This window comes from Piliocolobus tephrosceles, chromosome 13 (assembly GCF_002776525.5).
Source record: "Piliocolobus tephrosceles isolate RC106 chromosome 13, ASM277652v3, whole genome shotgun sequence".
Classification (NCBI taxonomy): Eukaryota; Metazoa; Chordata; class Mammalia; order Primates; family Cercopithecidae; genus Piliocolobus; species Piliocolobus tephrosceles.
In genome coordinates, this window is record NC_045446.1 from 92,100,880 (window position 1) to 92,116,119 (window position 15,240).

A 15,240-nucleotide genomic window follows, 5' to 3' on the forward strand; every position below is an offset into this window, starting at 1 on the left:
CTAATAAAAAGTCAGAATTTTATTTAAAGGCTAAAATAAAAAGTTATAAAAATAATATGAAAATTACAGCCAATTGGCCGGGCGCGGTGGCTCAAGCCTGTAATCCCAGCACTTTGGGAGGCCGAGACAGGCGGATCACGAGGTCAGGAGATTGAGACCATCCTGGCTAACACGGTGAAACCCCGTCTCTACTAAAAATACAAAAACTAGCTGGGCGAGGTGGCGGGCGCCTGTAGTCTCAGCTACTGGGGAGGCTGAGGCAGGAGAATGGCGTAAACGCGGGAGGCGGAGCTTGCAGTGAGCTGAGATCTGGCCACTGCACTCCAGTCCGGGCGACAGAGCAAGACTCTGCCTCAAAAAAAAAAAAAAAAAGAAAAGAAAATTACAGCCAATTTAGTTATTTTACTTATGACCTACAGGTTAGTGTTACATATTTGTTGTGCTACAAACATGAGCATACCTTCTCTGATCAAAAGCAAATGAAAGTCTTTAGGATATTCTCAAATACTCCCATGTTTTGTCACAGAACCCTTGCCATCAGCCTCATCTGGAGCCTATAATTGTATTCATTTTAAAGGTTGTTGTTAAATACATCCTCATATTTTAAGAGCAATATAGATTCTTCAAGGAATTATAAGTTGTTTTATGCTCCAAAGTAATCCATTCACTCTGCCCTTAGGGGGCACAGAAAAAATAATTACAATATTGTGTGATAAGTGCTGTGTTCAGGGTGTTAAAGACATGCCATCTTTGTGTCTAATCCAATCTCAAGATTGTGATGGGATCACCATGGAGAGTTTCTTCAAGAAGATAGTGCCTTCACCAGGTCTTAAATAATATAGAAGAAAGGCATGGTATTGAGAGGATGTGTCCTCCCACAGACAGACTACAACGAGTGTAGTATCATTGTTTTTAAAGTCACTTCTCACTTTATAAGAAGAGCATGAGGAGGTGTCAAAAGTAGAAGATAGAAAAGAAATAAGAGGGACCCCCATAAGACTGCAAGAAAAGTTAAAAAGATGATGAGTGTAAATGAAGTTACTTTTGAGGAGCAGGAAGAGGTGGCAAGAGGGGCCAGAAAAATCGAAGATTATACCTGATGGCCTGTTTTTTTGTTGTTGTTGTTTTGGGTTTTTTTTGCTTGCTTGCTTGCTTGTTTTGAGACAGAGTCTCGCTCTGTCACCGAGGCTGGAGTGCAGTGGCGCGATCTCGGCTCACTGCAACCTCAGCCTCCTGAGTAGCTGGGACTACAGGCATGTGCCACCATGCGCAGTTAATTCTTTTGTATTTTTAGTAGAGACGGGGTTTCACCACGTTGGTCAGGCTGGTCTCCAACTCCTGACCTCAAATGATGCGCCCGCCTCAGCCTCCCAAAATGCTGGGTTTACAGGCGTGAGCCACCACACCTGGCCGATGGCCTCAGTGTTCTAATGTAGATGGAAAAGAAATAGACATGGACTTCACTGACTGGGCATGGTGGCTCACACCTGTAATCCTAACACTTTGGGAGGCCAATCGCTTGAGCTCAGGTGTTCAGGACCAACGTGAGCAACATATAATGTGAGACCTTGTCTCTACAAAAAGTTTTGAAGAAGAAAAAAGAAAAGAAATGGACTTCCCTGAATAGGGGCTTGAGAGAGTATGCCATATTTGGAGTAGTGACCATGAGGATGTGAGAAAGAACTGACCAGGAACGAAACAAAACAAAAAAACCAATAAATGATACTAAGGGTCCATAAACCAAAGACCATTAATTTGTAATGATAACATTCTGGATAGTTGTGTGGGTTTTGTTTTGTTTTGTTTTCCTTTTCTCTTAGCATTTCTCAGCAATCTCAGTATAAAAACGGAACAAACACGCTTTGGCATTGCTTTGGGGTTGGGATTTGCTGGGCTGAGTTAAAATTATATGTACATCAGGAATCTAAAAGGTGTTTATGGTGTTTTGAATGATCAGTCCTGAATTCAAGCTTGTAGGGAAGGAGGGAAAAAAAATAAGATACCAAAAGAGAGCTAATAGACTAGAATAGTAAGGAGAGATGGGTCTGGAGTCTCTGAGGTTGGAGGGCAGGTAGAGTGGACATGAGTTGATGCAGTAACTGGTTAGAAAAAATGTGGTGAGAAAGTAGGATAAGTGCATATAAGATTTCTGGGAGAAAAGTTTCTAAGCCAGTTCCAGGGTATGACTGACAGAATTAATGATTGAAATACAGTGATGAAGTGGTCAGTATCATTTCAGTGTAAAGGCGATCCCGGCATTTCAACAATGGGTTATTATATGGGTTTTATGTGTGGATGTCATAATTCCCATGTGATAAATGCAGTTGGAATGAAGTGAAACGCTGATCGTCGTCTCAGAACATGACTTAAGATTTTAGAATTGGTTTGGTTTCAAATAACAGGATCTTAGTGGCTGTGCACAATGGGTGAGTGAGTGGAGTGGAGATGAAGGTCACTGGAATCCAGAACGTTCAAGAAGCTATCAGGTTTAAGTGAATTGTCCATTTAATACTGAAGCATGTTGAGGCATAGAGAATACTTGGAGTGGCAAGAGACTTTGACCAGGCTCCAGAATTCTCCTGTATATAAGATGGAGTAACGAAGAGATCAGTACATTTGAGTGCAAGAAACTGTTTGCCTTGCAGGGAAGATGGGCAAACAATTTTGGCATTTGGCCAAGACCCTAGGTCCCCTCTCAGGACATTGGGGATTGTTTTTTTAATGTATAGGATTGAAAAGAAAAGGAATTTTATTGATACTGTTAACAAAATATTAAATAGAAATTTGTGATATAATGTGCTTCTTTTTAATGTATAAATAATAAGATCTAAAGCTAGGTGCAGTGGCTTACTTATACTTGTAATCCCAGCACTTTGGGCAGCTGAGGCAGGTAGATCATCTGAGCCTGGGAGGTTGAGACCAGCTGGGCAACAAGGCAAAACCCTGTCTCTACAAAAAATACAGAAAATTAGCTTGGTATGGTGGTGTGCCCCTGTGACTGTAGCTACTCGTGAGGCTGAGGCAGGAGGATTACTTGAGCCTGGAAGGTCAAGGCTGCAGTGAGCTATGATTGCACCACTGCATTCCAGATTGGGTGACAGAGTGAGACCCTGTTTCAAAAAGATTGGAAAAAAAAAAAATCTAGAAGCACATCTTGTAACATAACCACTGTAACATTGAAATAGCACTGATCATAAATGGTATTTTAAAATATTTGCAGCAACTACGATGTGATACGAGAACATCTGTATGTTCTATTGGTGAAAAGTTAGGTACAGTGAATACTAATGGTGCATACTACATTGGAGAAAATGTTGATAAAGTTAGCGAAAATTAATGTATAATTTTTTTTTTTAACCCCATCCAATTTTACCCCACTTCAGAGACTGAATTCTGTCATGGTCCACTGGTTAAGCAACTCTGGTTTAAAGGATGGTATATCCAGAAGGCATAAACCTAAAGAAAAATAAGTAGTATTTACATGCAGGAGAATTGTAGCTGAGCAGTGGCAGCGTAGAGCTAGGAGAAGCTTTCCATACTTCAGGACCCCATGGCTATTGTGGAGGTGAGGGCTGGAGATGGTGGGGCTGTGCCTCAGTGAGCAGACTTGACTCAGAAAGCTGTGTGGAAGGATGAGGGAGTTAGACCAGTATCCTTTGTGATAAGAAACTGTATGTATTCCAAATCAAACCCAAAAAGTAGAGGGAAAGGAAGCTGATAGTCTAAGTAAAGATGTTTACGATAGGTGGAGAAGCACAGTGAAAATTCTTAGAAGGGTAACAAACAGTGAACAGATAGAGAAAAAAGAGATTTAGAATAGTAATGAGGGTGCTACAGTGAGATGGGTCACAGTGAGATGAACCGTTTTTGAGGTCCTAGGCAAATACAGGCTGAAACCTGGGATGTTTGGAAACCCATGAAGGCAGGCCTTCTGGAACCATCAGAGTAGCAGCCCACAGCCTTTGCTCAGGCTTCCAGGGAGAATCCTGCTGAGAAATTGTTGGATGTCCCTGAAGACATTTTACCCCATTTTAAATATTATGTTTGTGGTGGAGAAGCCTTGGGCTTGTGTTTTTACTTCTGATGGCTTTTTTTCATTTTCCTCCTCTTTCCCTGCTAGAGAATAGAACATATTCTATCCAGCTCAGGATAGAAAAACCTGAAGTCAGAATGAGACATTTAATAGCAAAGTGTGAAATAGTGTTGGGGATTGGGGAAGGATTGATGTCTTATAGTAAAATCATCAGATGCTATTCTTCCTACTTTTTTTTCCTGTGGGTTCCAAACACAAAACCATATGAGAGTTGGTGAGTAAAAACAAACTTTAAGAATTACATTTTAAAGGCCAGACTTGCCATTCTATAATAACCCAAAGGAGGATTTGGGAGTGTCTTGCCACAGTAAGGAAAATAACACAATGAAAACAAAGTAGCAAAATGTATATGGGGGAGTGGGAGGATTAATATAACTAGACAGACTTTAAATATATGTAACTTAATTTTTAGTCATTTGAAATGGATAGAAGAATTAGGTCATTTTGATTGGGGAATGTATTAACTTTAAACTAGATGCTTTTAATCTGTTTTTAATCTGTCTGCATGGTTACTCTGATGAACGTTTTATTTCTTTAAACCTAACATTAAATATGTTAATCAGTAGATTGATTCTCTTTGGCTTTGCTTTATTTTTAATTAGGAATTAGCACTGCGTAGCCAGTTACCAACACTGGAGCAGGATGGTGGGACTCAAAATCCAGTGTCTTCTCCCGGGATGTCTCAGGAATTGAGAACAATGACGACCAATAGTTCAGATCCTTTCCTTAACAGGTTAGTGAAAGTTGCTACTGATGAATGTCTGAAAAGGATCATTGCTTTAAAATCATTCTGCTTAGTGCTTGTAATAGTTATTTGGAACATCTGTGTGGGCCAAAAACCATAGCTGTAAATGAATCTCTCTGTAAATGGCAAGTACATGCAGAGGTGAGGATTAAAAGTTGTCTCCTGTGAGAGGAAGTGAGCTGTTCAGACTTGTACAAGGGATACTTATTCAGAGTCACAACGTGTTTGCTTCTGCCTATACTGTTGACTAACAGTTACTTAAAATTACAGAATCATGAAGGAACATGTGAATGCCTTTCTGTGAAAGCAAATGAATTGCATGTTAAACCTATTTAGGATTGCATTGTAAGGATCACTGGAAGGAATTTTCCACATAGCTATTCAACCTAAAATGTTTTACCCAGCAGCACTGTAAGGCCTCATGTTCTTACGGGCTGTAGTCCAAGGAGATAAAGTGTAAGGTTGTGCCTCTTTCAAAAATGCATTAAGATTAACGGCAGTATTTGAAAATAACATAGCTTAGGGATGCTTCTTAGGGAGTTACCACAAATCCTGGGTTTCAGACAGATTGCAATATTATATAAACTGCCATTTTGAAGTCTGTAAGCTGAAACAGGTCATATTCTTTGCCTAGGAAGTCATTTAAGATTAAGATTTAACTAAAATTAATTCTTCTAGGTTGTAAAATATCTGTGGAGTTTCAAACTTTTTAAAATATGGGAATACTTTGCGCTTTGGATTCCTTTTCTAATCGATTTAAATAACACACTTTCTTAAACACCTAAAGGTATTTTGCGCTAGGAAAACTATTACATCACCTTTTCAGTTCTCACCAATTAAATTGGAAACTTAGTAATTCCAAGAGAAAATATCTTACCCTGCTAAAAATACTTAGTGCAATAGAATTCACCATTTACTCAGTTTTTAAGGTTAGTGCTGGTGGCCTAGTTGGAAGGTTTGATTTTGAAGGCCACCTAAAATGTATTTTAAGTTTGTATTTACTCTTCTGACAGTTCTGTCTAAAAGTAAGTGTATTTATATAAGATTATAGTTCTAGACTTAAACTGAGGCTAATTAAGAGAGGCATAGCCTCAAAACTTTTTTTCCAGCAAGGAAAATTTCATCTCCATGTAAAATTTCATCTCCTGTCTTATTGAAGGACCTATATTAATCCCAGGGATAAAAATTAGACCATTTTAAAAATGGATAGGCTGTATATCTTTCTGACAGTCACTTAAGAAGTTTTTTTTCTTAAAACTTTTGATGAGAGCTGGGCTACAATTTGAGATTCTATTTTCTGAGAAGATCAGAGTGGCAGATAATCAGTGTTACTAATCTAAGGGCAGAATTATATATGCATTATCTGCAGTACCCCCAGTTTGTAATAATAACGTACATCTGACTTTGACTTTTTTTTGTTCTTTAAAAAAAAAAAAAAACAAAAAACACTCTTGGCTATGGTGCCTGTAATCCCAGCACTTTGGGAGGCCGAGGCAGGTGGACCACCACCTGGGGTAAGGAGTTCAAGACCAGCCTGACCAACATGGTGAAACCCCGTCTTTACTAAAAATACAAAATTAGCTGGGCGTGGTCACGCATGCCTATCATCCCAGCTACTCGGGAGGCTGAGGCAGGAGAATCGCTTGAACCCAGGAGGCGGAGGTTGTGGTGAGCCAAGATCATGCCATTGTACTCCAGCCTGGGCAACAAGAGTGAAACTTCATCTCAAAAACAAAAAGGACAAACAAAAAAAACCCCTCTTGATGGTTTTTCTCTTGTTTACTATTTGATTTATATATATTCCTTAAGCTCTAAATACTTTTTCCCCCAACTTGCCATAGCATTGACTCTTAGTAGTAATGCAAACTTCCCTTATCTCCCTTTTACTTTTGAGATCCCTCAAAGCTCACTCAGATGTCCCCCTCCATGAAACCTTTACCCTTTACTTTCAGGCTCCCTGTTTGTTCTGAAAGTACTGTGCTTACATAGTTCATATAGCCCCTGTATATGATTCAGTAGTATATTTGTTCATTTCCCTCCTTGAAGTTGTAAGTCTCTCACAAAACATTGTTTGTAGGTGGTGGTGGTTGTTAACCTCGTTATCCTCAAAGCCTGGTCTAATGCCTGTCATGTAGTAGCAGATGCTCAGTGAATGTTTATTGAATGAGTGGGGCCTGTAGGAGGTGAGGTTCTGCAGGGAGCAGTTCCTTGCCAGGAAAATGGCCCTGTAAACTCTGTCCTCAGGAATGCCCATGTGCTTCCCCTGTGGTTTGGAATGAACTCTGCACAACTCTGTAAGTTCAGCTATTCAGTAATAGACTAAAATGTCTGATGTGTGTTCCATGCTTAGCAGCCGAATAGAGTGATGACTAGGACCAGGCTCTTGTCCCAGATCAGGGCAGGCAAAATACAAACAAACCACATCCTGAGGCCTTCATCCGTGGCTGCATTGTATATCAATGGTCTCAGACGCAAATATATGTTTTCTTGGATCTGTGTGAAGCTTTTGAGCATTGGCAAAATCTGGCAGAAGCAATAGAGTAAACCAGTGATTGCAGTATATAGAATGAGGGGAGAGAGAGAACAAGGCAAATGCATTGCATCATTTAGGGAAGGTAGTTGGGGTACTGACTGAGCTTATAGCCTTGAGCAATTGTTAAACTTGTTTTTATTTTTTAACTTTTATGTAAGTTAAATAACTGCTTATTAAATGTACAAGCTGTAGAGAAAGTTCACACTCATGTACACAGACCATTGAAGAATAACAGCTGCCTTGATTTTATGCTTTTCTCCGAGATTTTCTAGAGTTAGCAGAACTGAGAATTTTCCAGAGTTAGTAGAACTCAGTGAATGCCCGCTGATGTCTAGATACTACTAGCTTAGAAGAGTGTTCTATTTATCAGAGTAATGGATATTTACCATACTCGAATGTAAATCTGGGAAACCTTAACTTAGTCTAACGTGAAAATCTGTGTCGTGTCATTTTATTTTCAAGGGATGTGCCTTGCAGTTTTTTGTTTTGCTCTTTCCTTTAACTGGAGCTATATGATCTCCTGTTTCCTTTCGTACTGAAGTGTTTGAGGCTTTTTTCTCCCCCGCCCAAACACAGAAGCAAGGAGATCAAGCCATGAGTATTCTTATCTTATCAGCAGTGACTCATCTATTTTGGCTCAGTCCTAAAAGGAATTCTGGTGGTTTATTTGGGGTTGATTTTCCTTGGCTTATGTTCTCTGCACAAGAGCTAGGAATTTAACTTGAATCTAGTGCAGACCTGTCTCCTCACCCACCTGGAGTTTGTGTTTTGACCTCTCTGTCTGTGCCACCACCACCTGGAGAATTGAGACCTTGGGACAAGTAAGTTGTGTGGGTTCCTCCCCACCTCCAGATTCAAATGGTATTACAGAGAGGAGAATACTCATGCAGAGAATTGTCTGCCAGCCAGGAAAACTAACCGGGGGTATCTTTTTTTGTCCCTTATTGTCACCAAGCACAGAACCTTAGGAGAAATCTTGGCTCCTTAGGGCTGCCAGCTTCAATTAGGATTAACTTGTCTATTTCACTTCATAGCACAAGCCCTGTCTACGGCCCTGAGGGAGGGACTTGTTTCAGACATTGCAGAGCAGGAATTTTCACTAATCCTCTTTGAGAATTATGTTGGTACTCAGCAGGTGTTTATTTTTACCTTGAATTGATTTTTAAAATTTTTTGTGTTGGTCTTTAACTGTCATGTTTTTGTAGTGGCACCTATCACTCTCGAGATGAGAGTACAGACAGTGGACTAAGCATGAGCAGCTACAGTGTCCCTCGCACCCCAGATGACTTCCTGAACAGCGTTGATGAGATGGATACAGGTTGGTATTCTTTATTCCTCTTAGTAACCTGACTTACAGTCGGATATGTTATCAGCAGGTCTAATAAGGTATTGTAAGCAAGATTATTCAGAAGAAAACCAATTAAAATCCTGTAAATTCGAATTAAATTGAGCCTGCTTTGTCTCTATATGGTGATTTGTAACTGGTATTTTCCTAGTTTAAAAAAATATATATCATGAATTGGCCGGGTGCAGTGACTCATGCCTGTAACCCCAGCATTTTGGGAGGCCAAAGTAGGCGTATTGCTTGAGCCCAGGAGTTCAAGACCAGTCTGGGCAACATGGTGAAACCCCATCTCTACAAAAAAATACAAAAATAAGCCTGGTGTTGTGGTACGTGCCTGTAGTCCCAGCTACTCAGGAGGCTGAGGTGGGAGGATGGATTGAGCCCTGGTGATCACACCACTGCACTCCAGTTTGGGTGACAGAATGAGACCCCTTCTCAAAAAAAAAAAAAAAAAACATAAATTGGATATATTAGCTCTATTTGAATAAAACTCTGGCAACATGACTTATGTTAGCATGTTGATCTTAATTGGCAAGACAAACTGAAGAGCCTGTTAGAACATCTCTCTCCTTATTATAGATTTGTGTCCTTAATTTTGAGAAATGTCTACATGTAATTCAGTGTTTGTCTTCATCTTTTCTCTAAGAGTTTTTGGTCCACCTTAGGTGTTATGGGGCTCAGGAAAGCAGATGGGAAAGACTAGGAGGTGAGGCCCACTTACTTTATTAGAATAGTTGCAGAAGGCCAGGTGCGGTGGCTTACACCTGCAATCCCAGCACTTTGGGAGGCCAAGGTGGCCAGATCACCTGAGGTCAGGAGTTCAAGACCAGTCTGTCCAACATGGTGAAACCCTGTCTCTACTAAAAATACATAAATTAGCCATGTGTGGTGGTGTGCGCCTGTAATCCCAGCTACTCAGGAGACTGAGGCAGGAGAATCATTTGAACCCAGGAGGCGGAGGTTGCAGTGAGCCAAGATCACACCACTGTACTCCAGCCTGGGTGACAGAGCAAGACTCTCTCTCTCAAAAAAAAAAGGAATAATTACAGGGGTCTTGCAGGAGCTAAGAAATACCTGCCTCACAGGGGTTATTAAGGAAGCATTTCTCCTGTGGCTTACCTGGCAACCATTGCCTTAAACTTGACAACTGCCAGACTGCATGAATTGGCAGGGAAATGAAGCTGTTCTTTAGCTACCAACTCTTTCGCTGACTACTTCTCTTCTGAAAGTGTTTAGCAAGGCTTTTGTGCCTGTACTCATCCAGCTCCTGGCTTTGATGCTTTCTAGAATCCGCACTACCCCCTCCTCTCTGCTTACCTAGATTTTAAATCATCCTTAGGAGCCACTTCAAACCCATTTCACACATAACACCTTTACTTACTCCTCTAATCTGTATTTCTCTCTTCTCTAGACCCCTATAGCACTTAGTGGTTTATATTAGTTTTTCTGAAAGTATGTTCTATTGAAGCTCTGAGGAATGTTAATGTTGTCATATGCAAAAAAGGCTTTGTGGCCGAGTAAGTTTAGGAAACCTAGAAGCAAGGCTAAGAAGATGTATTTCTTCAAAGCCCTCTGGGAAGCTTGTTTTGCTGTTATGAAGGTGCATTTCCTAAGGGTGGAATAAAGTATTCATGCAGTCCTTTTATTTTAATGTTTCCCAAAGTGTTTTTTAAGACCCAGGAAGTTCTATACCACTCGTTTTTATGTTTAGTCTTATTATGGTGGTGCTTATCTGGAAGACAGGGTAGTGATGCTGTTGTGTTGTGTTCTTGTTCTTTCTCCCCCTGCTGCATATAATTTTTCAAGGACTTTTTTATTTTTTTAATGACTCCCTTTAGTGCTCAACACATAATAGCAATCGAGCTGTTATTGGATATCTGAACAAATGTTGAAGCAAAAGTAAACTCGGCATTGTTATTTTGTTATCTGTGAGTTGTTTGACCTGATACAAATTCTAGGTATCAGTTTAGGTCAGTCAGGAGCACTTTTCTTTCCCTGTGCATTTCTGTATGCTCATATGATACAGCCCTGATGTTAGCTTTTCAAAAAGGACTTCGTTATCTCTGTGTGTGTGTTTCCACTAGGTGATACTATCAACCAAAGCACCCTGCCCTCACAGCAGAACCGTTTCCCAGACTACCTTGAAGCCATTCCTGGGACAAATGTGGACCTTGGAACACTGGAAGGAGATGGAATGAACATAGAAGGAGAGGAGTTGATGCCAAGTCTGCAGGAAGCTTTGAGTTCTGACATCCTTAATGACATGGAGTCTGTTTTGGCTGCCACCAAGCTAGATAAAGAAAGCTTTCTTACATGGTTATAGAGCCCTCAGGCAGACTGAATTCTAAATCTGTGAAGGATCTAAGGAGACATATGCACCTGAAATTTCCATAAGCCAGTTGCAGTTTTCTGGCTAATACAGAAAAAGATGAACAAACGTCCAGCAAGATACTTTAATCCTCTATTTTGCTCTTCCTTGTCCATTGCTGCTGTTAATATATTGCTGACCTCTTTCACAGTTGGCTCTAAAGAATCAAAAAAAAGAAAAAAACTTTTTGTTTCTTCTGCTATTATAACTACTGTTCATTTTGGGGGCTGGGGGAAGTGAGCCTGTTTGGATGATGGATGCCATTCCTTTTGCCCAGTTAAATGTTCACCAGTCATTTTAACTAAATACTCAGACTTAGAAGTCAGTCAGATGCATTATGTCACAGCATTTAGTTTGCTCACCAGTTGTTTCTTCAGCTGCCTTTGGCCAGTGGAAAAACATGATTTACTGGTCTGACAAGCCAAAAATGTTCTATCTGATATTAAATACTTAATGCTGATTTGAAGAGATAGCTGAAACCAAGGCTGAAGACTGTTTTACTTTCAGTATTTTCCTTTCCTCCTAGTGCTATCGTTAGTCACATAGTGACCTTGATTTTATTTTAGGAGCTTATAAGGCATGAGACAATTTCCATAGAAATATATTAATTATTGCCACATACTCTAGTATAGATTTTGGTGGATAATTTTGTGGGTGTGCATTTTGTTTTGTTGGGGTTTTTTTTGGCGGGGCGGTGGGGGGTGTTGATTGGTTGGTTTTGTCGGAACCTAGGCAAATGACCATATTAGTGAATCTGTTCATAGTTGTAGCTTGGGACGGTTATTATAGTTGTTTTGGTAAAATCTTCATTTCCTGGTTTTTTTACCACCTTATTTAAATCTTGATTATCTGCTCTCTCTTTTATATACATACACACACCCAAACGTAACATTTATAATAGTGTGGTAGTGGAATGTATCCTTTTTTTAGGTTTCCCTACTTTCCAGTTAATTTTTAAAATGGTAGCGCTTTGTATGCATTTAGAATACGTGACTAGTAGTTTATATTTCACTGGTAGTTTAAATCTGGTTGGGGCAGTCTGCAGATGTTTGAAGTAGTTTAGTGTTCTAGAAAGAGTTATTACTATAACTCTAGGGGAGTGCTCCACGCCCTCTGGGCATACGATAGATATTATCTGATGAATTGGAAAGGAGCAAACCAGAAATGGCTTTATTTTATCCCTTGGACTCCCTTGGACTAATTGACTCCCTTGGACTAATTTTTAAGTCTCGGTTGGAAATCACTGAATAGGTTCATAATGTGTATGACAGAAATAAGCTTTATAGTGGTTTACCTTCATTTAGCTTTGGAAGTTTACCTTTACCTTAGTTTTGGAAGTAAATTCTAGTTTGTAGTTCTCATTTGTAATGAACACATTAACGACTAGATTAAAATATTGCCTTCAAGATTGTTCTTACTTGTAAGACTTGCTCCTACTTCTATGCTGAAAATTGACCCTGGATAGAATTATAAGGTCATGAGTTAGCTGAAAAAGTGATCAGATTAATAAATGTATATTGGTAGTTGAATTTAGCAAAGAAATAGAGATAATCATGATTATACCTTTATTTTTACAGGAAGAGATGATGTAACTAGAGTATGTGTCTACAGGAGTAATAATGGTTTCCAAAGAGTATTTTTTAAAGGAACAAAATGAGCATGAATTAACTCTTCAGTATAAGCTATGAAGTAATAGTTGGTTGTGAATTAAAGTGGCACCAGCTAGCACCTCTATGTTTTAAGGGTCTTTCAATGTTTCTAGAATAAGCCCTTATTTTCAAGGGTTTATAACAGGCATAAAATCTCTTCTCCTGGCAAAAGCTGCTATGAAAAGCCTCAGCTTGGGAAGATAGATTTTTCCCCCCAATTACAAAATCTAAGTATTTTGGCCCTTCAATTTGGAGGAGTGTAAAAGTTGGAAGTAAGAAGTTTTATTTTAAGTACTTTCAGTGCTCAAAAAAAAAAAAAATGCAATCACTGTGTTGTATATAATAGTTCATAGGTTGATCACTGATAATAATTGACTCTAAGGCTTTTATTAAGAAAACAGCAGAAAGATTAAATCTTGCATTAAGTCTGGGGGGAAATGGTGACTGCAGATGGAGTTTTAGAGTAGTAATGAAATTCTACCTAGAATGCAAAATTGAGTATATGAATTATATAGCATGTTGTTGGGATTTTTTTTAATGTGCAGAAGATCAAAGCTACTTGGAAGGAGTGCCTATAATTTGCCAGTAGCCACAAATTAAGATTATATCTTATATATCAGCAGAGTAGCTTTAGCTTAGGGGGAGGGTGGGAAACTTTGGGGGGTTGTGAAGATTTAGGGGGACCTTGATAGAGAACTTGATAAACTTCTTTCTCTTTAATAAAGACTTGTCTTACACCTTACTGCCATTAAAGGCAGCTGTTCCTAGAATTTCAATCACTTAAGTACACCCACAACACAATAATATGGAGGTCTTCATTTCCCCTTGACTTTAATTTGCCCTGTTATACCTCAGTGTTGTAGCAGTACTGTGATACCTGGCACAGTACTTTGATCTTATGATGCCCTCTGTACTGACCTGAAGGAGACCTAAGAGTCCTTTCCCTTTTTGAGTTTGAATCATAGTCTTGATGTGGTCTCTTGTTTTATGTTCTTGTTCCTAATGTAAAAGTGCTTAACTGCTTCTTGGTTGTATTGGGTAGCATTGGGATAAGATTTTAACTGGGTATTCTTGAATTGCTTTTACAATAAACCAATTTTATAATCTTTAAATTTATCAGCTTTTTACATTTGTGTTCTTTTCAGTCAGGGCTTCTTAGATCTACTTATGGTTGATGGAGCACATTGATTTGGAGTTTCAGATCTTCCAAAGCACTATTTGTTGTAATAACTATTTTCTAAATATAGTGCCTTTAAAGGAAAAATGAACACAGGGAAGTGACTTTGCTACAAATAATGTTGCTGTTTTAAGTATTCATATTAAGTACATGCCTTCTATATGGAACATGGCAGAAAGACTGAAAGCAGTAATTGTGTAATTCAGAATTCATATCAATCAGTGTTGAAACTCAAACATTGCAAAAGTGGGTGGCAATATTCAGTGCTTAACAATTTTATAGCGTTGGTACATCTGAGAAATGAGTGTTCAGGTGGATTTTATCCTTGCAAGCATGTTTTTATAAGAATTGTGGGTGTGCCTATCATAACAATTGTTTTCTGTATCTTGAAAAAGTATTCTCCACATTTTAAATGTTTTATATTAGAGAATTCTTTAATGCACACTTGTCAAATATATATATATAGTACCAATGTTACCTTTTTATTTTTTGTTTTAGATGTAAGAGCATGCTCATATGTTAGGTACTTACATAAATTGTTACATTATTTTTTCTTATGTAATACCTTTTTATTTGTTTATGTGGTTCAAATATATTCTTTCCTTAAACTCTTCTTTGTTGTTTTTAACAATTGATATTTAAAACTTTTTTTTTTTTTTTTTTTTGGCTTCTTAATGGTCTTTGAATAGAACAAGAACTGGAAATAAAAGGTGATTAGGGGAAGACAGGTTAAACTTAAGATTCGTTTTGCTTTAAGTTAGGCTTGGCATTTGGAGCTTTTGAAGTATGGATATATACAATTTTTTTAACTTTGTGTTCTTCACATACACCATCCTCATCAATGGTAGTGTCTAAGCAGAATTGTGTCTGCTTCATTCTTAAATGACTTCACTACATGTGACAGCACAGAGAAAACTGAAAACATAAGAAGACAGCACTGTCTTTCAGAATGGCCTTTGGTTTTACTTATTTAATATATTCTCTCAGGCCAGGCAGGCAGATCACCTGAGATTGGGAGTTCAAGACTGTCCCGACCAACATGGAGAAACCCCATCTCTACTAAAAATACGAAATTAGCCAGGCGTGGTGCCACATGTCTATAAACCCAGCTACTCAGGAGGCTGAGTATATATATATATATATGTATTCTGTTCTATTTTGGAGGTCATGAGAGAATATATATATTAGTAAAAAGCATTACTTATTGACTTATAAATAAAAACATTTACAAATCGAAGTGGTAGGTCCTGACCTTTCAATAAGAAGTAGATTTGAATATCTTTAAAGATGGCTGGGCGTGGTTGCTCACGCCTGTAGTTTCAGCACTGTG

General features: G+C 38.7%; 1 protein-coding gene across 3 annotated transcripts in view; it reads left to right on the forward strand.

The window, feature by feature from the left end:
- The window catches only part of YAP1 (Yes1 associated transcriptional regulator), a 123,417-nt gene extending 111,873 nt beyond the window's left edge, over window positions 1–11,544 (forward strand). For 2 of the 3 annotated variants that reach the window (XM_023208108.2, XM_023208109.2), the window contains exons 6-8: window positions 4,696–4,826; window positions 8,577–8,689; window positions 10,801–11,273. In XM_023208108.2, coding sequence (XP_023063876.1) covers window positions 4,696–4,826; window positions 8,577–8,689; window positions 10,801–11,039 — 483 coding nt within the window. In that variant the 3' untranslated portion in view covers window positions 11,040–11,273. Of the gene's footprint in view, window positions 1–4,695; window positions 4,827–8,576; window positions 8,690–10,800 lie in introns of all 3 variants that reach the window. The other variant, XM_023208110.2, reaches the window with a different exon arrangement.
- The last annotated feature ends 3,696 nt before the right edge of the window (window positions 11,545–15,240 follow it).